This window comes from Lissotriton vulgaris, chromosome 10 (genome assembly GCF_964263255.1).
Source record: "Lissotriton vulgaris chromosome 10, aLisVul1.2, whole genome shotgun sequence".
In the NCBI taxonomy this organism is placed as follows: Eukaryota; Metazoa; Chordata; class Amphibia; order Caudata; family Salamandridae; genus Lissotriton; species Lissotriton vulgaris.
The window spans coordinates 10,253,317-10,278,351 of record NC_141698.1 but is presented as its reverse complement, the minus strand read 5'-3'; the positions used below and the strand labels follow the sequence as shown (position 1 = coordinate 10,278,351).

General features: G+C 55.4%; 1 protein-coding gene across 3 annotated transcripts in view; it reads left to right on the top strand.

Moving 5' to 3' along the window:
- FGD1 (FYVE, RhoGEF and PH domain containing 1) overlaps positions 1-25,035 on the top strand; it is a 221,591-nt gene that overhangs the window by 154,927 nt on the left and 41,629 nt on the right. For all 3 annotated transcript variants that reach the window (XM_086940178.1, XM_086940179.1, XM_086940180.1), the window contains exons 6-8: positions 13,071-13,219; positions 13,795-13,951; positions 17,396-17,534. In XM_086940178.1, the coding sequence (XP_086796304.1) occupies positions 13,071-13,219; positions 13,795-13,951; positions 17,396-17,534 (445 nt within the window). The remainder of the gene's footprint in view (positions 1-13,070; positions 13,220-13,794; positions 13,952-17,395; positions 17,535-25,035) is intronic.

Here is a 25,035-nt window from a genome sequence, read left to right as displayed (position 1 = left end):
GCCCTAGAAAGTTATCCCCGGGGTATTTGTGTGACCACAAATATCTGCTTATTCAAACAGACTCCAGACTTCCACAAGTCCACACTATCCACACACAAAGGGGTATTTACAGTAAATAATAAAAAAACTGACTTTGAAAACCTGAGGCTGGAGCAGCCTTCGTCCTTCAAGGACCCGGGCTGTGGAATGCCCCGCCTGCTCGATCCCAGCCAATCACGAGCGTCTGCAAACCGAACTTTGGGTTTGGCTATAGACTGCTTTAGCTCTGAGAGGGACCTTACATCATCAATTCTTGCAAAAAGGGCACGAAGTAATACAGACCGAGAGAGCGCGCACGAGTGTCTGCTTTGGGCCCGCCTACTCCGGTCATTGGTGTTCATGTATTTTCCATTGTTGCCATTGGTTGGGTGAGCTGTCCATCGAAGCCATGGCATAGTGGAGATGGTTACATTGCTCCATATGAGTTACAAGCAGTCCTTTGATTGGACTATAACCAGTGTGTGCCCTTTGATGTATTTACTTTGGTGATAACATCTTAACTGCTGGTTGATTGCTCCTGTGTAAGAAGTGCTTGCAGTTTGGGGGGCGCTAGAGGGCGCACTGCAGAATGGCCGCACTGTCATGAGGCTCCTGCTGCCCGGAGCTATTATCCGCCTATAGATCCTGCTGACCATCACTGCGCCCTGATCTGACCCTATAGATCTGCTGGAATACCGATCGGCCACCCACGGTCCAACTCCTGTGCCATTCGGAGCTTGCTGGCCGAAGTTACGAAGGCTCCAAGTTTCCCCGACTTGCGCTCTGGATGTCGGGTGCTCCGTAGCCCGGCGTCACTTTCCACGCTAGCCCGAGGCTTCGCACGTGGGGTGGAGGCCCGGGTCTTCCTCTCTCCTCCAGACCTGTTAGCTGGCCGGGCACGCTGCTGAGTGCTCCCCTGGAATGGAACTGGATTTCAGCTTCTGCCTCTGCCTGTCCCGGAACTATTGATTGCGGAGACGCCGCGGATTATCGTTTGAGCGCCTGGATAGCGAACCCTTTGGCCTGAGGGTGGAGGCGGCCATTGTTTCTCTGGGAGTGGCGGGGCGTCCATGCCTGCTCGTGCCCCCGATTTTGGCGATTGGTCGTGTGATTGGAACGGCCTGCAGTCTGGCCCTTATTGACTTGTATGCCCCACCGTGCTGACAGCGCTTTATCATGGGGAAACCGGACGCTAAGCAATCTAAATTATCCTTTGACTCGGGGGTGGCTAGGAGGGGAACGCGACTGCTGCAGGAGGCTGGGACTTCGCGGTCTCCCCCCCCACCTGTCGCTGATACTGTACCGCAGCCACAAGCCCCGGACTTTCAACAGATGATGCAAGAGATGAGGCAAGGGTTTGCCACGATAGTGGACAAAGTGGACAAACTGTCGTCGCGCATGGATGCGGTGGTCCAGAAGCTAGATGTGCAGGAGGAACGCCTAACAACGGCGGAACAGCGCATCTCGGACCACGACGATACTGCTGCCACTCATACCACACAGTTGGCGAGGATGGATAATATATTGCGGGTAATTGCCGCTAAGAATGAGGAGTTGGAGGCGAGGAGTAGGCGCAACAACGTACGTATAGTAGGTGTGCCGGAGTCGACGAATGTGGGAAAAATGGAAACTTATGTGGAGAGACTCCTGGTGGGTGCCATTGGTGCAGATGCCTTCTTGTCCCAGTTCATCGTCGAGAGAGCGCACCGATCACTGGGGCCTCGGCCGGCCTCTGGGGCTGCACCGCGCCCCATTATTGCACGTCTTCTAAACTATCGCGATCGGGACGCTGCCCTCCAGGCTGCCCGCACTACTCGTGCCCTCTCCTTTGAAGGGGTATCCTTCACCATGTACCCTGATTTCACGCCGATGGTGCAGGACCAACGTCGTAACTTCCTTGGGGTGAAAAAGAAACTTCGAGAACTACAAGTGGACTATGCTTTGCTTTACCCTGCCAAGCTAAGGGTGACGCATCAGGCTAAGCAACACTTTTTCACTAACCCACAGCATGCTGAGGACTTCGTGAAGCGCCTCAAGCGTGATCGAGCGGCTGCGGACCGGGGAGGCGATCGGGACCCTGAGGGCGAACATTCGGCGGCTGAGGAGGAGGTCGCCTGATTGGGGTGATCTTGCATTTATGTGACGTTGTTGGCGTGTGTCTTGGGCACCAACTCCCTTGTTTCGGTGGCCTCGATGCTACCTACTTTTGTACTGTGGGGCATTGCCGTGACTGCTTGCTGCTTTATGTTTGTGTAACGGTTCTTGGGGTCAGTATGGGACCGCTGGTTGGCGCCTTTTTTTCGCGCTCTGGGCACCCACCCCCCCGCGCTGCGCCTGGGGCCGTATGTGACCCATTGGCTCGAACACTGGCGTGGTGTGTGGGAGTGGTGCTGTGCACCTCTGGAGGGTTCCCCGGAGGGTGTACCCCACTAGTACCTTTGGTTTGGTCTCTAGTCCTTTGTTGGTTGACTGGATGTCTGTTGGGGAATGGAGGGGGGTGGGGGTTTGCATGGCCTGATAGTTGGGGTTTCATCAGGTGGGAGGTGGGGGTGGGGACGATGCGGGCGACACGTGCTCGGCCTGGTCTCTTGGGCCATTGTGCTGTTTGCTACTGCTGTCTGTGTGTGCAGGCACGGCTCCGTGTCCGTTGCTCCGGCTGGTCCTTTGTCATTTTGGACGGTATTGGTCCTGGGACCCTTGCCTTCGTTCGCATTAGGCCTGAGAAGCATAGCCGCTATCTCCGTTGGCTGCGTGGTAGTGAGCGCGCTACATGGGGGATGCTTGTGCGAGTGGAGGGCCGGATGAGCTGTGTATGCTGCGCGCTGCGCGATGTATTTCTTGGGTGCCTGTTGCACGGATGGTGCTGTTGGGGGGGGGTTGTTGGGGTTCTGGTTGGTTGGTTTGGAGATGGCTGGGAGGTGTGTGGAGTGTATGTGGTGGGGCGATTGTGTCCTGGGTTGGTGACCTGCTGCTGGCTGGCGCTGGGAGTCGGGCACACTGCCCTTTATCACTGGGTCCTATGGTGCCCTGATCATGGCTAATGTCGACTGACGCTATAGACAAGATATCAATATTGTCCTGGAATGTACGGGGTCTTAATGATGCCAGGAAATGTCGCAATGTGCTACAGTATTTGGATAGGCATGCTATTCATGTGGCCCTCCTGCAGGAGACGCATCTGCGGCCTGGACCTTCCCCCAGCTTTGGTGGGCGGTGGGCTGCGGCCAGGATGTTTGCTTCGTACTCCTCGTATGCTCGCGGGGCTGTTATCCTTATTAAAAGATCGCTCGCCTTACAAGAATTGAGATCTATGGGAGACCCTGAGGGACGCTATGTACTGCTGTGGGGGCGGCTTGGGCAGATCACTGTGCTGTTTGTCAATTGCTATGCTCCTAATGTTGATACACCAGCCTTCTTCCTTACCCTGTGGGGCCATGTGCTTGCTGTCGATGCCTCTCACATTGCATGGGGGGGGGGGATTTCAATTTTGCGTTTCAGGCTCAGGTGGATAGGTCGGACGGATGTCCTCAGTACAATGTGCAAGCTAGAGATGTTTTGCATGGTGTTGTGGAGGAGGCTGGACTGATCGACAGCTGGAGGTATTCTCACCCTGCTACTAGGGAGGGCACTCATTACATTGCACATGCACGCTCATGGGCGAGGCTGGACTATGTCTTCCTCTCCCGGGGGCTGGTGGCTGGTCTGCGGGAGGCGGTACATCTGGCTCGTACGTATTCGGATCACTGCCCGGTGAAGGTTGTGCTATCTGTTCCCGGGCTGCACAGGCCGCGTCCGCCTTGGCGACTTTTTCCTACTGCCTTGCTTGACCCTGTGTTTAAGGCGGAACTTGGCGAGGAGGTGGAGGCGTTCTTCCCTAGGAACAAGGGCTCTGTAGACAGTTTCGAGGTTATATGGGAGACATTCAAGGTTACGATCCGAGGTGTCACTATCTCCAAAAGCTGTGGAATGCGTAAAATTGATTGTTCGAACTCTCGAGGGCTTGGAAGGAGATTTACGTAACTTGGAACGCAGGATGCAGGCTGGCTCTGATCCCGTTCTGTTGAGCCAATTCCGCACCAAGCTCTCCGAGTATGAGGAGGAAGCTGCCAGGGAGGCTAAACATAGGGGGAAGTACTGGACGGCGAGGAGGTACTGTGAGGGGGAGAGGCCCGGAAAGGTCCTTGCTGCACTTACTAGACATCAAAGGTATGGTTCGGACGTGCTGGAATTGGTTTTGCCAGATGGCACTCGCTGTCGGGACACTGCGGAGATTCAACGTACTTTTATTGACCATTACACCCAACTGTACACGACACAGCAGTCTGGGGAGACACGATATGGCGGATTCCTTGATGAGTTGGCGCTCTGTTGGCTGTCGGACGATCATCGGGCGTTCTTGGGTAGGCCTCTAGAGGTGGAGGAGATCAGGAATGCCATCATGTCTCTGAACAACGAGAAGGCCACTGGTTTGGATGGCCTTCCTGCTGAATTCTATAAGTGTTATGTGGACATTATGGCCCCCGTTCTCCGCGAGGTTTTTGAGGAATCCCTGGAGGAGGGACGTCTGCCGTGCTCCATGCGGGAGGTCGCTATTACATCGCTGCTCAAACCGGGTAAGGATCCCCTGGATGTGGGTTCCTATAGGCCCTTCTCATTACTTAATTGCGATGTCAAAATACTCGCAAAGGTCCTGGCGGTGAGACTATCTGAGCTCATGCCTGTTATTGTCTTGCCTGATCAGTCGGGGTTTGTGCCTGGTCGTGCTACTTCCCACAATCTTCGTACTTTGTTTTCCCTTATTTCGACCATTGCTCCAGATCTCCCGGTCGCCGCCATCTTCCTTGATGCCACTAAGGCGTTTGACTCCGTTGAATGGGGCTACCTTATTGATGTACTATGCCGGATGGGGTTTCCTCGGATCTTTATTTCATGGATCAAGCTCTTATATACCGATCCGATGGCGGGAGTGGTGGTGAATGGGGTGCTATCCCCCCCGTTCCCTCTTACTAGGGGAACCCATCAGGGATGTCCCCTTTCGCCTCTCCTATTTGCCATTGCTATTGAGCCCTTGGCCTGCAGGATTCGCCAGTTACACCAGCAGAGCGCCTTCAATTGTCTTCAGCGTCAGGTCGGGATCTCTTTATATGCGGATGATGTCACGCTCTATGTAAAAGATCCTCAGAACCACCTTAATGCGCTCTTGCGAGAGTTGATCGCTTTCGGGGGTATCTCCGGTATCCACATCAACTGGCGGAAATCCCAACTCTTCCCGCTTACTGCGGCGTTGAGTAGATTTCCCCTTGATTACCCTTTGGAGTGGTGCGATTCAGAGCTGCGGTACCCCGGCATTGTTGTGTCATTGGACAGGGAGGAAGCGGTCAGGCTTAATTATGGTGTGGCGATCACTAAACTGGCAGATGACGTCACTAGATGGATGTCCTTGCCTCTTTCCATGGCTGGTCGGGCGTCCCTTATCAAAATGGTTGTCCTGCCCCGGTTTCTGTACCTATTCCAAAATATTCCGTATCACCCTGGGGCTTACTTTTTTCGCAGGCTTCGTTCTGAGCTCATTCGGTTGTTTTGGGGGGGCAAACAGCCGCGGGTGGCCTGGGCTACCCTTACGCTGCCCTATGCTGATGGAGGATTTGACGTCCCTGAATTTGAGCTTTACTATCTTAGCGCTCAAACGCATTACGCTTACCATTGGATGCGCCCCACGCGGTTTATGCCCCAGGTTGCGGCTGAACATTGGGTTGCCCATCCGCTCCCACTGGAGGGGTTGGTGCTGGGCAATGTGTCAGATGTGGACACGCATCAAACGACGGTGACGTGCACGGTAGATGCCTGGAAACGGGTGGCGCGTCTGTTGGGCGTTTCCTTTCTCTATTCGCCGGCACTGCCTCTATCCTATCATCCTGATTTGTCTCTATTGCTGGAAACGGGGTTTCAACGGCTGTGTAGGCGGCTTGGAATTCTTACGTGGGGTGACGTGTTTCATGACGGTACCTTTCGTGCCCAGGCTCATTTTTAGGTCTCGCCTGTCGATGCGCATGCGCATCGAGCAAGCGAGACTATTGCGAGTTATCCACTCTTTATCCACACTGCAAGGAATCGTGGCGATTCCTTGCAGTGCACGATAAATTTAAGCTCAATGCGCATGCGCATTGAGCTTAAATACGCGTGCACATGCCCCCAGCCGCCTACTCTCTCTCTCAGCCTTCCCACAACTCCGCCCCCTCACTACTTGATTGCACGGCCGCTAGGCCGTGCCTCCCCTACTCTCCTCCCCCCTCCTCCTCTCCTCCCCTGCCTGCCTGCCTGCCGCTAGGCCGTGCCTCCCCTACTCTCCTCCCCCCTCCTCCTCCTACTCTCCTCCCCTGCCTGCCTGCCGTGTCGCACCTCTCCCCTCTCCGCCCCCTCCCCTGCCCGCCGTGTTACGGTAAAAGGCTTGTTGAGCAATCTGGTTGTTTACAAGTGAGCTGTTTTGACTTGGTTAAAATGTTTTTTTAGCTTCTAAAGTTGTATTATTTAAAAAAAGATGTCTCTCCCGCTCTCCACAGTGCGGTGTTTGCACACACAGTATCCAAGCGCTTGCTCGTGCTCGGCATGTGAGTTGTGTTGTAATAACGGCCGCAGCTCGCGCTCTGCAGAGGAAAGGAGCCTCGCGCCGAGTTGTATTATTTAAAAAAAGATGTCTCTCCCGCTCTCCACAGTGCGGTGTTTGCACACACAGTATCCAAGCGCTTGCTCGTGCTCGGCATGTGAGTTGTGTTGTAATAACGGCCGCAGCTCGCGCTCTGCAGAGGAAAGGAGCCTCGCGCCGAGTTGTATTATTTAAAAAAAGATGTCTCTCCCGCTCTCCACAGTGCGGTGTTTGCACACACAGTATCCAAGCGCTTGCTCGTGCTCAGCATGTGAGTTGTGTTGTAATAACGGCCGCAGCTCGCGCTCTGCAGAGGAAAGGAGCCTCGCGCCGCATGCATGAAAAGCGGCCAGACTTCCCTTGAAGGGCCTGCTTTCTGTTTCAGGATTAGTCCTCTGCATCCGTGACTTCCCATTTGGACAGCATCAAATATTTATCCCGCCCTTCTCAGGGGTGTACTGGTTTGCATTTGTCTGCCGAATTTGCATTCCTGTCTCGTCTCTCCGGCGACACAAGTTGGCCCGTGACGAGGCTCGTTTTCAAAGTCTCGGGTCATCGGTCTACGGTTGAAGTTCGTCCTGGCCGCGCCTTCTGCAGTTTAAACTCTTCCCTCCCCGCAGGACTGCATAGCTCAGCCTTCCTTCTCAATCTTTGCTCCAATCGATTATCCTACACTGTGGCTCCTACAGTGTTTTCAGTTGTTTCTCCCACAAACATTGTCTGACCAGTGGCCTGACACGAACTGGTGTTGCCCCCCTCGCTCCAAAATGTGATTAGGAGCCTCAGAGGCTCCGTGTCTCACAGATATTCATTAGCCTTGAGCTGAAACGGGGCTTCTGAAATATTGGAGATGGGGAGGGGAGGGGGGGGTGGCAGGGCTGAACTGTATGTCTTTAACGCATGTAAGCGTTTCACCTTAGGTACACTAGTTTATTTGAAAATTATTTATTAAAAGTGAGTTTTTAACTATGGACTGAGAAGCCTTCCTGTGCCCCGTCAGGTGACGTTGCGTACAAGTAACGAAGAGGCAAACCAGTTGTCACGTATACCTTAAATGTTGCCTAGATTCGTATTATAGGTGGAGCAAAGTTATAAGCTATTAAACACAAAAGAGGTTTTTGAACAGCTCACTTATTTAAAGGTACTCTCATATGAAGGGCCCTCAGTGAAATAAGGTATTTGCCTAAGATCACACAGTTTACTCCAGCAATAAAGGCTATATTAATTCCACATTCTTTTTTCTCACTGTGTAATTTAGCTGCTACCTGGTTTAATTCTTTCTTGTATCAAATGTTATTGCTTTGTCCTCAAATTTTGGAGGTTGAGACAAGAGGTGGGTGACTGGTAGAATCCACATTTAATGTTGGGCAGTTTTAAATAGTGCAAACCTTTCCCATGGACATAAGAGCGCTTCACAACAAAGACTAAGGCTAATTTTGTTATTTTTTCTATATAGGGTAATGGCACTCACTCACCCTCACCCACACTGACCCTCACCCACACTCACCCTCACCCTCACTCACCCTCACCCTCACTCACCCTCAACCCCTCACTCACCCTCAACCCCTCACCTACCCTCACCCTCACTCACCCTCAACCCCTCACCCTCACCCACCCTCAACACCTCACCCTCACTCACCCTCAACACCTCACCCTCACCCCCTCACCCTCACTCACCCCCACTCACCCTCAACCCCTCACCCTCAACCCCTCACCCTCACTCACCCTCAACCCCTCACCCACCCTCAACCCCTCACCCTCAATCCCTCACCCTCACTCACCCACACTCACCCACACTCACCCACACTCACCCACACTCACCCTCACTCACCCACACTCACCCACACTCACCCTCACTCACCCTCACCCACCCTCACTCACCTTCACCCTCACTCACCTTCACCCTCACTCACCTTCACCCTCACTCACCCTCAACCCCTCACCCTCACTCACCCCCACTCACCCTCAACCCCTCACCCTCCCTCACCCTCATTCACCCTCAACCCCTCACCCTCACTCACCCTCAACCCCTCACCCTCACTCACCCTCAACCCCTCACCCTCACTCACCCTCAACCCCTCACCCTCAATCCCTCACCCTCACCCACACTCACCCACACTCACCCACACTCACCCCCACTCACACTCACCCACCCTCACTCACACTCACCCACCCTCACTCACCCTCACTCACCCTCACCCTCACTCACCCTCACTCACCCTCACTCACCCTCACTCACCCTCACCCTCACTCACCCTCACTCACCCTCAACCTCATGCTAAAGATTTACAAAAAAAACCATTAACAATTCTAAAAGCACTAACTCTAATGCTGCGAGACCTATTGCATTTCTAATGCTTGTTTTGGAACTGTTGCCTGTTCCCCTTTGTAGCTGTTTTATTATGTTCGTCTGAGACAGGGCTTGCGCGCCTTGCTGATGGATTTTCCTTCGGAGCCGGAGGTAACCCTCCCTCTCCACGTGCTTCTGGTTTCAGATGGTCGTCATCTAGTATCGAAGTTGTACGGAGCTATTCGACGACAGCGCCCTGTCCCATCCAGTCGGGTACGCGAGCAGTGGGTTGTTGAGCTGGGCGTCCCTATTACTGACGAGCAATGGAAGTACTGCTGTGGGCTTACTGCCAATGTTTCCTCTAGTTGCCGCCTGAAAATCATACATTACAAATTTGTCCAGAGGTATTATTACACCCCGGCGACGAAACTTCGGTTTCATTTAGCGGAGGATGACAGGTGCGCTAGGTGCCGAGCAGAGGGTGCCGACTTTCTGCATTTGGCGTGGGGTTGTGCGGGGGTTCTGGAGTACTGGTCTCAAGTCCATGCGGCCCTGCAGGTTATGACGGAGGATGGAGTGGCGTTTGACCCCTTAGTGATGTTACTGGGTTATTCCAGGGATGTGCCTGCCCCCCACCGTAGATTTGCTGACGTGGCCTTGCTGTTGGCCAAGCGCAGGGTGGCCTGTTGTTGGGGTCGTGGCAGGGTGCCGCGCTTCAAGGATTGGTTGAGTGATCTCATTTATTGTCAGGACCAATATAATGTCTACTCTGAACTGATGCCCGTGAGGTGTAGGCCCAAGGACTTTTGGAGCCCGCTACAGGTGTACCTCCTCACTAGAGCTGTGCAGGATTCTGATTCTGAACATGAGGACCGAGTTGGGGTTGGTTAACACCAGCGTAGTGACTGAGATATGATACTGCATTTGCTGGTCCTCAGGTATTGGGTGGGGGGTGGATTGTATCCTTTTCCTGCGTGGTTGGGGGGTTGTACTTCCTTCAATGTCACTCATGTGGTAGCAGTGGAGATCCAACGCCTGTCTGCTTTCAGTTAGCGGGCAAGGGGGGGCCTGTTTGGACTGTACCATGCGTGGGGGGTGCTGGTATCAGTTGGCACGGAAACACTCTCCCTTTCACTTGTTTTTTTTTTTTTTGTATTTTCCTTTGTTTTCTTTTGCACTGACAATGCCTGCCCATGCATTAGCGTCTCATCCTATTATTGTATACTCTGGGCCGTCCATTTCTGAATGATGTATGCCTTCATCCGTTATTGACTGTACTGACTCATTTGTTACCCTGTCATCCGGACTCATTGATTGCTTCGTTATGTTGTACTGGCCATTTACGACTGTATGTACCATGAATGCATTCCCTTTTCCCTTGCTTATCTCCAAATAAAGGTTTAAAAAAAAAAAAAGAAGTGCTTGCAGTTTGCATGCCTTAGCCTGTCCAAAACAGTGCTATTCACTAATCACCCTTGCATGTTTCATTGTTCTTCTCTTCTTTGAGCATACAGCTTAACTCCCGTAGCAAAGTCTGTAGCCTTACTCCCAAATGTTATATTGTTGTCACCCAAGATGCTGCTTTAATATTGGATTTTCTTTCTATGGTAGCTGGAGCAGCACACACAAGATTGCCCAACTGTTATCAAACAATTCACCTAACAAAAGCCAGACCGATTGGATTGGCTTTGACAATGCTTGTTAGATTTGGATTCAAATGAACTCTACACAGACCAAATGATGCAACTGAAGAACCTCAGACACAGTTAGTAACCAATCCGAAGAGACTCGTAGGTCTTATCCTTCAACGTTGCATGTGTTGTCTGTACCATCCTCAGTGCTTTGGGGTGACCGAATGTTTAACTGTGAACCAGTAATGGCCAACAGTGTACATCGGGCCTTGAATGAGGGGCAAGCCTAGGAGCCTGCTATCGCTGCGGCCTGGGCTAGAGATCACTGAGGACACACCACTTGTCCCCAAGAGATCATTAACTGATATATACCCTCCCTGGCCCAAGCACTCCTAAGAAGGTATCCCTCCGCAGACTCCTGCTGCGTTCTGGGTACAAGGACAGAGGCAGAACCTCAAAGTCAGACCCCTCCACTGTGCTTTTGTCCAGCTTGTGTGTGCTCTGGTGAGAGAGAAAGTAGCCTGTGTCTCTGCTTGGGTCACCACATGTACAAACACCCTGGTGCAAGGTACTGTCTCACAAGGACCCGAGCCTGGTAACATAACTCCCTCAGTGTTAATATTGCGCAAAGATTGAAACACTGCCCCTAGTCTTGAGGGATGCTTCCTTCTGAGCACGACCCGGAGAGAGCCAGCAGAAGTCATGGGGATCCCAACAGAAAGTGACAGGATCCATTGTGTAGAGCAGTGACCCTTCCAAGAAACGGTTGCACGATTACAAAGTTTCGCGGTGCTCCGAGCACCAACTGAGCCGAGTATCATGCATCAAGCCCAGCTGAGCAACTGCCATCGGGTCCTCAAATCAATCAAAAGCACTGGCTTCAGTTATGTGTGTGGGCTCTTTAAATGACATAATTCTGAGCTATGCCACAGAAAATGGTTGATGTTAGCATCAATTGATCAATCAATCAATCAATCAATCAGAATTGATAAAGCGCTGCTAATCACCCGATAGGGTATCCAGGCATGTTACATAAGTTTACAAGTCATGTATGTGCACTCTTATGTAACATGGGCTCTGTAGAGCCAGTGATAGGCTGCACACGGGAAGCCTCCGGAGTGCTTTGGCTTCAGGGCGCTACAGACCGTTGGGTGAGCATCAGACTCCTCCTTGGTGTCACCTGAGCAGAGTCCTCCTACAGGTAGACCCGCTCAGCACTATTCGGCACGCGTCAATGTGACAAGGGGCTCGAGTTGTGACAGAAAATCCTCTAGTTTGTGGGGGAGGTGGTCAATGGTCTGTGAGAAGGATCTTCTCCAGTGGTGAATTCACCGCAGGAATCACAAGTGGAGGACTTCCCCTCTAGCAGTGGGAACTACGCCCCAACTTCCACCACCGGGGGTTCCTCCATGGAGGTGAACCCTCCTACGAAGCCTCAATCACTTGGTCTATGATACGAACAGTTTCCCTTGACCGCCCAACCCTAAATCTGTCCCTTATTGGCTTCCGTTGAGTTCTGCCTGGTACCGGGGTCTCTCCACCCTTAGTCGAGGCTTCCACATATTTCGTTCTTCGAAACTGTTACCGGTCCCTACCTCTCCTTTACTCTCCCTCCAGTTCCCACTGTGGTTTGTCCCCTTCTTTTTCCTGCACAAGTCATTCTTGAGACACTCGGGAAGTGTATATTTGTGCTGCTTCCCTCCTGACTGTAATACACAGTGCAAGATGCATAGCACAGACATGCCACTCACCACTTCTATAACATGCATTTTAACTTTCTACGTCAGCGACATTGATTTTAATTGATTGCCACCACACCTACAGCTTCAAGAATGCATAGTGTTGTCAAAAAAAATCAGTGGAATCAAGCTTTGCGGCTCATTTGAAATTGAGCCAGGCACTATTGGGCAAGAAGGAAGTGTCAGATGAACAAAGATGGATGGAAGGGAATGCAACCCAAAGGAAACTAGTTTAGTTCATGGCCAAACAAATGCCTGACTGCCACGCCTCGGGGTGTGGTGGTGAAGTAAGTTGTAAACGTGAGACTAAGCCTGATGCAAGGAGTGCCTTGAGAAGCAGGAGATTAGGATTGTTTTTTTACCTACCCAGGGACTCTTCATGTCTTTCATATGGACCTTTTCTACTTGCAAAATGTTTTTATTCCCAGTAACAATTGGGGCAGATATGGTGTCTTGACAGTAATCTCACAGCATGTTAAAAAAGAGTGTTATCTATACAAATAAACATTCTACAATGTTTCGGCTCCTTTGTAATGAGAGCCTTCTTCAGGATGACAGAAACAGTTCAGTTGGTGTTTCATCATGGGTGCGCTCACACTCTTTCTGCCCATGCTCTGCCTGAACATGCACCTCTTCTCTCCTTGGTCACACATTCTGTGCCCACCATACCCACGCTCTCCCATCCCATGCACTCGCGCGCTCCCATCACACAGCCCCAGTTTGTGTACTCACCCTCTCTCTGCCCCCAGGTGTTCTGTGCCAGGCTGATGGAGGAGGCTCGCAGCCGGGGCTCGTTCCCCGTAGAGGTGGTCATGGGCATCTTCTCCAACATCTGCTCCATCTACTGCTTCCACCAGCAGTTCCTGCTGCCCGAGCTGGAGAAGCGCATGATGGAATGGTAAGAAGACCACTGAGGATATAATGATGGACACCGAGGAGTGAGGAGGAATCGGGAGAGGGTGATAAGAGCTCTGGGCATTGGGGGGACAGACAAAGAGCTAAATCAGCTGAGGTCAAGCATCCGGAAGAGGTGGGGAGGAGGGAAGGTTGACAGATGTATGGCATCACTGAATGAGCATCTATGACCTCTTCATTGGGACATGTGAGTAGTGTCATTTCTGTCCTGCAGTCTCCCCTCCTCTATGACTGGTGTAGTGATACTGGTACGCCTCCGCTCTGACCACCCGTGAGTGGTCTAGCGTCTAAACTGTACAGACATCCTCTATGCACACCTGAGAGCAGGATGGTTTCGGTATCCAGTCACCCATGCTTCTCCTCGCCTCCCACTGGCCCTGTTGCATGTCCAATGCCACCTCACTGATGGGCATCCGATTGGTTTAGTCTGGCATAATTGGCCATTACATTCACCTCTTCTACAGACTCCAGCTGTGCCCTCTAAGGTTTGTGTGTCTGTTCCAAACAGTCCTGCCACTTCAGGCCTGAGCACTGTGTGTTCTTCATCACCCCCTGTAGGGACAGGAACCCACGTATCGGGGACATCCTCCAGAAGCTGGCGCCCTTCCTCAAGATGTACGGCGAGTATGTCAAGAACTTCGACAGGGCCATGGAGCTGGTCAATAGCTGGATGGAGCGGTCAACACCATTCAAAGTTATCATCCATGAGGTGCAGGTAAGGACACGGCGGGGCTGGACGTGCTCCGAGAGCTCAGGTGGGAGTGGGTGCAGGTGAGGCTGCGGCAGGACTGGATGGGCTACCTAGAGCTCAGGTGGGAGTGGGTGCAGGTAAGGCATTGGCCCGGACTGGATGGGACAACGAGAGCTCAGGTGGGAGTGGGTGCAGGTAAGGACGTGGCAGGACTGGACGGGCCAACGAGAGCTCAGGTGGTGCGGGTGCAGGTAAGGACGCGGCAGGACTGGACGTGCTCCGAGAGCTCAGGTGGGAGTGGGTGCAGGTAAGGCATTGGCCCGGACTGGATGGGACCACGAGAGCTCAGGTGGGGGTGGGTACAGGTGAGGATGCGGCAGGGCTGGACGGGCTCCCAGAGCTCAGGTGGGAGTGGGTGCAGGTAAGGACGTGGCAGGACTGAACGGGCTCCCAGAGCTCAGGTGAGAGTGGGTGCAGGTGAGGCATCGGCTAGAACTGGACTCGTGGTCGGGGTGGACATATGACCAGACTAGGCTTCTGCTGTCCATGTCAGTCCAGACCCATGGTTTTCTTATCAAGACCAGTCTTGGTCAGTGATTGTGTTGATAGTACTAGGCTAAGCCCCTAGTTGTATGATACATACTAGATTGGTGAGTGGTTTTGATAGTAATACCAGACTTTTACACTGCTTTAGCCACACTAGGCTGGCCCTATGAACTGTCTTACCCATGCTAGGCCAGGCCCTGGTTGTGTTATCCATACTCGGATAGTCCCCAGTAGTCTTATCCACTCTAAGCCCGGCGCTGGTTGTGGGATCCGTGCAATGCTTGTCTTCTGTCCATGCTGGACAAGAGCCTGGTTGTGATAGATCCTTGGTTGGCCAGGCCCTGGTTGAATCGACCTATCGTAGACATGATCCATGGGCCTTGGCCATGCCAAGGCTGGGCTGCTGCCTACGCGGCACCTACTAGGCCAGGCGCAGGAGGGTGATACTCATGCAGAGTTAGAATCCTGAGTTAAGTTGTCCACATTATGTTGCCCATAAGGTGCTTTGCCTTTGGGTTCTGTTAGCCGTACTTAGTGGACCATTGACTGAGTTATTCACTCGAAGATGGGTCTCGGGATATGGATGTTTATTTGCCAAAATGCTGGGACAGAGACCGTGACATCACATAGCCTTTGACCCCCCCCACACACAGGCACATCTTAACGCATTGGCACGCTGGGCAGTTGCCCGGGGGCCCACAAGCATAGGGGCCCCTTGCAGACCAGAATTTAACACAAATTTTCGTTAACCATTTTTATTCCTGTGAGTGGTTGTGTTGGCAGGGCCCCGCGCGCTGCTTTGCCCGGGTGCCTAAAATGCTGTTATTATTATTATTATTATTATTATTTGCGATCTGTAGAGCGCAACAAATACCCGTAGGTGGCTCGGCGCTGCGGACGGTTGAGGGAGAGGCAGGGCGGGGGGTGAGTGTTATTGGTTAAACAGCCATGTCTTAAGTTGTTTGCGAAAGGTAAGGAGAGTAAGGGCTGTCCTGATGTGGAGGGGAAGCGTGTTCCATAGTCGAGCTGTGGCGATTGTGAATCTTCTGTTGCCCCAGGATGATCCTTTCGTTCTGGGGACCGTCATTAGGTTGTCTGCTGAGGAACGAAGGGGTCCGGTAGGTGTGTAGAGGCTGAGGTGTTTTTTAGGAATTTTGGTTCCAGAGTTATTTATTGCTTTGTATGCGATGCACAGGGCCTTGAATTTGATACGGCTTCTGATTGGTAGCCAGTGGAGTTTACGTATTATGTTGGATACGGGTTTAAACTTGGGGGTTTTGGTCAGGATTCTTGCCGCCGCGTTATGAACCATTTGTAGTTTATTTAGTGCCTTTTCTTGGGTGTTGAGGAGTAAACCATTACAGTAATCCACCTGGGAAAAGATAGAGTGGTCATGATCTTTTTACCAGCAGGTTAAGGGACGTGTTCTGGCAAGGCCCAAGTCTCTTCTGGTTAGCGTGCATCAGATTGGGCACCAGGGGGGCTACCCGATCCACCTGAATTTTAGCCAGGATTTTATAGTCAGTGTTCGAAAGCGCCAGTGGCAGGTTGGAGCACAAGAGTGTTGGGTCACTATCCGGCATTGGCAAAGAAACAAGCAGAGCTTCATGGCGAGAGCTCGGGAGGATGGAGGCTTCAAGAGAATCTATTTCTGGAAAACGAACGGGGCCCTGAAAATAGGATAATACCCTGACGGGAAAAATACTTTTTAGAAAAACAAGAAACACCGGGCACAGTGTAGTTTACTCTAGAAGGGCATGTAAACTCAAGACCTGTATATACAATACATAATGAAAAATACCAAGACGAATATCTAAAACATTGAATATTTTATTTTATTATTTTTCTTTTGTTACTATTTAATATTATTTTTGGATAGAAAATATTTCTTATATATAAATAGCGTGTACAATAAAAAATATACAATCCCACTGTTATAATTTGAACCACATATATGTTTTTCTTTCAACAATCGATACAATCGACATCATGATTATATATTTCTGATAACACAATTCATGATTCTATATCTCTGGTAAGTCAATGACTTCAATTACAGTCTTTTTACATACATATCAGGTTAAACTTTTATCCATTTATCATGAATATACAAAGACTGGCGACTTTGTGGAAAAACCAATGTGTTTCGGCTAGGCCTTCATCAGGACTCCGTCACAGTTCTTATAGGGAAAGAGATTATGGGGACTCTTAGCCCATTTGATAAAAATGGTTCTACCCCATATGGATGTGCGGTATGATATAACGAACGTGTTCAGGGGCGTTGGTATGAGGCAGAGCACATTCGTTATATCATACAGCACATCCATATAGGGTAGAACCATTTTTATCAAATGACCGTTGGATAATAAGGTGCTTCATCCATTATTGCTACCCATCTCTTCAAGGCAATCCACGCTTTATGCGACTGATATATATTGATATGGAGGGATCCTGGCATCAGCTGATTTGATAAAATAAGACAGGCTACGAGTCCCCGTCATCTGTTTCCCTCTAAGAACCATACACAGGTCCTACAAGACGACTTTTAAACAAAGTGAATTACGTTCAGGAGAGAAATACTCCATGTTGCTGTACCACTTTAAACAAACCCTACTTTTGATACGTACGAGATACACTGTGTAACCACTGTGATGGAGTCCTGATGAAGGCCTAGCCGAAACGTGTTGGTTTTTCCACAAAGTCGCCAGTCTTTGTATATTCATGATAAATGGATAAAAGTTTAAACTGATATGTATGAGAATGAGAATTAAGCACTGTGGTACAGGGGATAAAGGTGGGCCTAAAGATGGTCTCAAGCAGTCCAGGCAGGTTTCAGCTGCCCTGATAGTCTGTGTGTCTAGAATATCCAGGTTTAACTGCATGGTCTGTACTGTGCCTCATCTTTTCTGGTTTCTGTTCTAGAGCGAGGAGATCTGTGGGAACCTGACGCTGCAGCACCACATGCTGGAACCGGTGCAGAGAATCCCGCGCTACGAGCTGCTCCTCAAGGACTACCTCCAAAAGCTGCCCGAGGGCTCCTGCGACAGCCGGGATGCCGAGAGTGAGTGAGCGCCCCCATTTCTGAGCGAAACCCCTCCCTTAGTGATGCAGTCTCTATTGAGAGCATTTGTTCCATCCTGTCACCCCTTTGTGGCCTCCTGTGGTGGTTGTCAGACTGGTACCCACAGTGCCTTTAACCCCTTGACTGCCCTATTATGGTCCATACATGTCATACAAAGGTGGACACATACATACATACATACATCGGGGAGATAAAACACAAGGGCAAGTACCACCTGGAGCTCTGTGGAAACATTGGAGAAAATGTCTAGCACTCGAGAGCAAGATACCTAAGCCATCAAGGGGTTAATAAAGCCCACCCTAGGAGCTTTGTCAGCGGTGCAACGTGTCGGACACATCTCAGGGCCGGGAATAGGCCTTCTTCAGCAAGAATCAGCACCCGCTGTGCCCCCCTCCTAGGGTACCCCAGCGTGCCCTGGGCCATGTACCCACCTTTGTGCCCTCTCCTCAGGGACCCCAGCATGCCCTGGGCTGTGTACCCGCTGCTGTACCCTCTCCTCATGTACCCCAGTGTGCCCTGGTCCATGTACCCACCGCTGTGCCCTCTCCTCATGTACCCCAGTGTGCCCTGGTCCTTGTACCCGCTGCTGTGCCCTCTCCTCATGTACCCCAGTGTGCCCTGGTCCTTGTACCCGCTGCTGTGCCCTCTCCTCCTGTACCCAAGGTCCCAAAGCCTCTAAAAGCCCCATAACTTTACCCTTCTGGACCCTGAGGACTGGCTGTTATTCCCCAGCTTGCCCACATCCTCTGACCTGGAGATCTATGCGGTAGGTGCGTGGACCTACTGAGCTATCTGAGTGATTCGCTTCACCCCCTCGACTGCTTCATTCTAAATGTGTTCGGAAAAGATGAGTCTGAGACAGACAGACAGACAGGCGGACAGACATGGAAATCTCTGGCCTCAGATCCACTTCCTCTTTCCGCAGTGACGCAGGATGGATTTTTTGAATTCTTGGTATAATTGTGGGGCATGTTACGACCAGTGCAAGTGCGAGACGACAGGAGGCGGGGCTCCGTTAAGCCTGTGAGTTACACAAAAGATGCTCACTGGCCCACCCCTGCCAGCCCGTGACAAAGAGACCCCCCCCTGGGTCTCAAGCCTTACCCTGTCTCTGCTGCTCCTGAGCCCCTGCCAGCTCCCCAGTGGGTCTCCAGCCTCACCCTGTCCCCTGCTGCTGCCCCCAGGGGTCTGCCCTGGGCCCCTGCCAGCTTCCCCTGGGTCTCCAGCCCCTTACCCTGTCCTCTTTTGCTGCCCCCAGGGGTCTGCCCTGGGCCCCCTGCCAGCTCCCCCTGGGTCTCCAGCCCCTTACCCTGTTCTCTGCTGCTGCCTTCAGGGGTCTGCCCTGGGCCCCTGCCAGCTTCCCCTGGGTCTCAAGCCTTACCATGTCCTCTGTTGCTGCCCCCAGGGGTCTGCCCTGGGCCCCTCCCAGCTCCCCCGTGGATCTCCAGCCTTACCCTGCCCTCTGTTGCTGCCCCCAGGGGTCTGCCCTGGGCCCCTCCCAGCTCCCCCTAGGTCTCCAGCCCCTTACCCTGTCCTCTGTTGCTGCCCCCAGGGTTCTGCCCTGGGCCCCTGCCAGCCCCCCTGGGTCTCCAGCCCCTTACCCTGTCCTCTGTTGCTGCCCCCAGGGGTCTGCCCTGGGCCCCTCCCAGCTCCCCCTAGGTCTCCAGCCCCTTACCCTGTCCTCTGTTGCTGCCCCCAGGGTTCTGCCCTGGGCCCCTGCCAGCTCCCCCTGGGTCTCCAGCCCCTTACCCTGTCCTGTACTGCTGCCCCCAGGGTTCTGCCCTGGGCCCCTGCCAGCTCCCCCTAGGTCTCCAGCCCCTTACCCTGTCCTCTGCTGCTGCCCCCAGGGTTCTGCCCTGGGCCCCTGCCAGCTCCCCCTAGGTCTCCAGCCCCTTACCCTGTCCTCTGTTGCTGCCCCCAGGGTTCTGCCCTGGGCCCCTGCCAGCTCCCCCTGGGTCTCCAGCCCCTTACCCTGTCCTCTGTTGCTGCCCCCAGGGTTCTGCCCTGGGCCCCTGCCAGCTCCCCCTAGGTCTCCAGCCCCTTACCCTGTCCTCTGTTGCTGCCCCCAGGGTTCTGCCCTGGGCCCCTGCCAGCTCCCCCTGGGTCTCCAGCCCCTTACCCTGTCCTCTGTTGCTGCCCCCAGGGTTCTGCCCTGGGCCCCTGCCAGCCCCCCTGGGTCTCCAGCCCCTTACCCTTCCCTCTGCTGTTGCCCCCAGGGCTCTGCCCTGGGCCCCTGCCAGCTCCCCCTGGGTCTCCAGCCCCTTACCCTGTCCTCTGCTGCTGCCCCCAGGGGTCTGCCCTGGGCCCCTGCCAGCCCCCCTGGGTCTCCAGCCCCTTACCCCGTCCTCTGCTGCTGCCCCCAGGGGTCTGCCCTGGGCCCCTGCCAGCTCCCCCTGGGTCTCCAGCCCCTTACCCTGTCCTCTGTTGCTGCTCCCGGGGGTCTGCCCTGGGCCCCTGCCAGCTCGCCCTGGGTCTCCAGCCCCTTACCCTGTCCTCTGCTGCTGCCCCCAGGGGTCTGCCCTGGGCCCCTGCCAGCCCCCTGAGTCTCCAGCCCCTTACCCTGTCCTCTGTTGCTGCTCCCGGGGGTCTGCCCTGGACCCCTGCCAGCTCCCCCTGGGTCTCCAGCCCCTTACCCTGTCCTCTGCTGCTGCCCCCAGGGGTCTGCCCTGGGCCCCTGCCAGCCCCCCCTGGGTCTCCAGCCCCTTACCCTGTCCTCTGCTGCTGCCCCCAGGGGTCTGCCCTGGGCCCCTGCCAGCTTCCCCTGGGTCTCCAGCCCCTTACCCTGTCCTCTGTTGCTGCCCCCAGGGGTCTGCCCTGGGCCCCTGCCAGCTCCCCAGTGGATCTCCAGCCTTACCCTGTCCTCTGCTGCTGCCCCCAGGGGTCTGCCCTGGGCCCCTGCCAACTCCCCCTGGGTCTCCAGCCCCTTACCCTGTCCTCTGCTGCTGCCCCCAGGGGTCTGCCCTGGGCCCCTGCCAGCTCCCCCTGGGTCTCCAGCCCCTTACCCTGTCCTGTACTGCTGCCCCCAGGGTTCTGCCCTGGGCCCCTGCCAGCTCCCCCTAGGTCTCCAGCCCCTTACCCTGTCCTCTGTTGCTGCTCCCGGGGGTCTGCCCTGGACCCCTGCCAGCTCCCCCTGGGTCTCCAGCCCCTTACCCTGTCCTCTGCTGCTGCTCCCAGGGGTCTGCCCTGGGCCCCTGCCAGCCCCCCTGGGTCTCCAGCCCCTTACCCTGCCCCTTACCCTGTCCTCTGTTGCTGCTCCCGGGGGTCTGCCCTGGACCCCTGCCAGCTCCCCCTGGGTCTCCAGCCCCTTACCCTGTCCTCTGCTGCTGCTCCCAGGGGTCTGCCCTGGGCCCCTGCCAACTCCCCCCTGGGTCTCCAGCCCCTTACCCTGTCCTCTGCTGCTGCCCCCAGGGTTCTGCCCTGGGCCCCTGCCAGCTCGCCCTGGGTCTCCAGCCCCTTACCCTGTCCTGTACTGCCGCCCCCAGGGGTCTGCCCTGGGCCCCTGCCAGCTCCCCAGTGGATCTCCAGCCTTACCCTGTCCTCTGCTGCTGCCCCCAGGGGTCTGCCCTGGGCCCCTGCCAACTCCCCCTGGGTCTCCAGCCCCTTACCCTGTCCTCTGCTGCTGCTCCCAGGGGTCTGCCATGGGCCCCCTGCCAGCTCCCCCTGGGTCTCCAGCCCCTTACCCTGTCCTCTGCTGCTGCTCCCAGGGGTCTGCCCTGGGCCCCTGCCAGCTCCCCCTGGGTCTCCAGCCCCTTACCCTGTCCTCTGCTGCTGCCCCCAGGGGTCTGCCCTGGGCCCCTGCCAGCCCCCCTGGGTCTCCAGCCCCTTACCCTGTCCTCTGCTGCTGCCCCCAGGGGTCTGCCCTGGGCCCCTGCCAGCCCCCTGAGTCTCCAGCCCCTTACCCTGTCCTCTGCTGCTGCCCCCAGGGGTCTGCCCTGGGCCCCTGCCAGCTCCCCCTGGGTCACCGGCCCCTTACCCTGTCCTCTGCTGCTGCTCCCAGGGGTCTGCCCTGGGCCCCTGCCAGCTCCCCCTGGGTCACCGGCCCCTTACCCTGTCCTCTGCTGCTGCCCCCAGGGGTCTGCCCTGGGCCCCTCCCAGCTCCCCCTGGGTCTCCAGCCCCTTACCCTGTCCTCTGCTGCTGCTCCCAAGGGGTCTGCCCTGGGCCCCTGCCAGCCCCCTGAGTCTCCAGCCCCTTACCCTGTCCTCTGCTGCTGCCCCCAGGGGTCTGCCCTGGGCCCCTGCCAGCTCCCCCTGGGTCACCGGCCCCTTACCCTGTCCTCTGCTGCTGCTCCCAGGGGTCTGCCCTGGGCCCCTGCCAGCTCCCCCTGGGTCTCCAGCCCCTTACCCTGTCCTCTGTTGCTGCCCCCAGGGTTCTGCCCTGGGCCCCTGCCAGCTCGCCCTGGGTCTCCAGCCCCTTACCCTGTCCTCTGCTGCTGCCCCCAGGGGTCTGCCCTGGGCCCCTGCCAGCCCCCTGAGTCTCCAGCCCCTTACCCTGTCCTCTGTTGCTGCCCCCAGGGGTCTGCCCTGGGCCCCTGCCAGCTCCCCCTGGGTCTCCAGCCCCTTACTCTGTCCTCTGCTGCTGCTCCCAGGGTTCTGCCCTGGGCCCCTGCCAGCTCCCCCTGGGTCTCCAGCCCCTTACCCTGTCCTCTGCTGCTGCCCCCAGGGGTCTGCCCTGGGCCCCTGCCAGCCCCCCTGGGTCTCCAGCCCCTTACCCTGTCCTCTGCTGCTGCTCCCAGGGGTCTGCCCTGGGCCCCTGCCAGCTCCCCCTGGGGGTCCAGCCCCTTACCCTGTCCTCTGCTGCTGCTCCCAGGGGTCTGCCCTGGGCCCCTGCCAGCCCCCTGGGTCTCCAGCCCCTTACCCTGTCCTCTGCTGCTGCTCCCAGGGGTCTGCCCTGGGCCCCTGCCAGCTCCCCCTGGGTCTCCAGCCCCTTACCCTGTCCTCTGCTGCTGCTCCCAGGGGTCTGCCCTGGGCCCCTGCCAGCTCCCCCTGGGTCTCCAGCCCCTTACCCTGTCCTCTGCTGCTGCTCCCAGGGGTCTGCCCTGGGCCCCTGCCAGCTCCCCCTGGGTCTCCAGCCCCTTACCCTGTCCTCTGCTGCTGCCCCCAGGGGTCTGCCCTGGGTCCCTGCCAGCTCCCCCTGGGTCTCCAGCCCCTTACTCTGTCCTCTGCTGCTGCTCCCAGGGGTCTGCCCTGGGCCCCTGCCAGCTCCCCCTGGGTCTCCAGCCCCTTACCCTGTCCTCTGCTGCTGCCCCCAGGGGTCTCCCCTGGGCCCCTCCCAGCTCCCCCTGGGTCTCCAGCCCCTTACCCTGTCCTCTGCTGCTGCTCCCAGGGGTCTGCCCTGGGCCCCTGCCAGCTCCCCCTGGGTCTCCAGCCCCTTACCCTGTCCTCTGCTGCTGCCCCCAGGGGTCTGCCCTGGGTCCCTGCCAGCTCCCCCTGGGTCTCCAGCCCCTTACTCTGTCCTCTGCTGCTGCCCACAGGGGTCTGCCCTGGGCCCCTGCCAGCTCCCCCTGGGTCTCCAGCCCCTTACTCTGTCCTCTGCTGCTGCCCACAGGGGTCTGCCCTGGGCCCCTGCCAGCTCCCCCTGGGTCTCCAGCCCCTTACTCTGTCCTCTGCTGCTGCTCCCAGGGTTCTGCCCTGGGCCCCTGCCAGCTCCCCCTGGGTCTCCAGCCCCTTACCCTGTCCTCTGCTGCTGCCCCCAGGGGTCTGCCCTGGGCCCCTGCCAGCCCCCCTGGGTCTCCAGCCCCTTACCCTGTCCTCTGCTGCTGCTCCCAGGGGTCTGCCCTGGGCCCCTGCCAGCTCCCCCTGGGTCTCCAGCCCCTTACTCTGTCCTCTGCTGCTGCCCACAGGGGTCTGCCCTGGGCCCCTGCCAGCTCCCCCTGGGTCTCCAGCCCCTTACTCTGTCCTCTGCTGCTGCTCCCAGGGTTCTGCCCTGGGCCCCTGCCAGCTCCCCCTGGGTCTCCAGCCCCTTACCCTGTCCTCTGCTGCTGCCCCCAGGGGTCTGCCCTGGGCCCCTGCCAGCCCCCCTGGGTCTCCAGCCCCTTACCCTGTCCTCTGCTGCTGCTCCCAGGGGTCTGCCCTGGGCCCCTGCCAGCTCCCCCTGGGTCTCCAGCCCCTTACCCTGTCCTCTGCTGCTGCTCCCAGGGGTCTGCCCTGGGCCCCTGCCAGCCCCCTGGGTCTCCAGCCCCTTACCCTGTCCTCTGCTGCTGCTCCCAGGGGTCTGCCCTGGGCCCCTGCCAGCTCCCCCTGGGTCTCCAGCCCCTTACCCTGTCCTCTGCTGCTGCTCCCAGGGGTCTGCCCTAGGCCCCTGCCAGCTCCCCCTGGGTCTCCAGCCCCTTACCCTGTCCTCTGCTGCTGCCCCCAGGGGTCTGCCCTGGGCCCCTGCCAGCTCCCCCTGGGTCTCCAGCCCCTTACCCTGTCCTCTGCTGCTGCCCCCAGGGGTCTGCCCTGGGCCCCTGACAGCTCCCCCTGGGTCTCCAGCCCATGGGCGTCCGCAGAAATTTTTCCAGGGGGGGGCAAAATGTTAACGTCATCACCATCCTCCAACATGTGAGCCAGGTGGGGCACACGAAACCCTGGGGCGCAGAACTAGGATAGACTCAATTGCATGCCAGGAATCCAGGACATGTGACTGACCCTACCACGGGCCAACAAACACCACCTGTAGGGAAAACGCTAAACTTTCTGACAAGGTGCTTTATCTCTGTCTGCTAGATGTGCAGACTTCTGGGGCCTCAATCCAACACCAATCAAGGCTGTCTTCAGCACGATTCGATTTTTATCAGAATACTTTAAAACAGCCTATGATTAAAGCACCAGATTAAATATACTGTATGTACAGTGTATGTTAGGGATTATTTGTAGCACACATATTTACCAATATTGGCTTCTTGGTGCTAGAATTCATTATAACCTTTATCCAAAGTTAAAGCACAACGTCAGTTAGTAATAAGTAATGCAGCAATCACTCACGCTAGTGATTCGCCAGTGGGTGCTCCCTTTACTAGAATTCCCCGGGCATTGCTAAATTTGACACACATTCAATTAATTTATACAAAATAAAATGTATAGGTCCAAATGTTAGCTATATTTTTAAAAAGAAACTTAGAGTCCCTCTATGTGTAGTCAATGTCAAACTGACATCGTGCGCACGTTTAGGAATACAATAATGGCCAGCTCCCTTATGCAGAAGCCCGGCACCGTAAATGTGTGGCACATGCGGGGCCCGCAACTGCGCCTTATCACAGGTCCAGGGATGCTGAGTCTTACACAGTGGTCAAAGTGGGGGATAAAAAGTAGGGGAACAGTGGGCAGAGAATCAGAGGGCGGGAATAACCCAAGGATTGGATCTGTGGGTGGAGCCAGAGGTGTGGCTAGAATGTGTAGACATCCCAATTTTTAGTATTTGTTTGGCATTTCACTGCCCAGTTTAATCAACCAATAGATGCACATGATTATTTAAGGTTATAATGAGTTATTGACATTAACA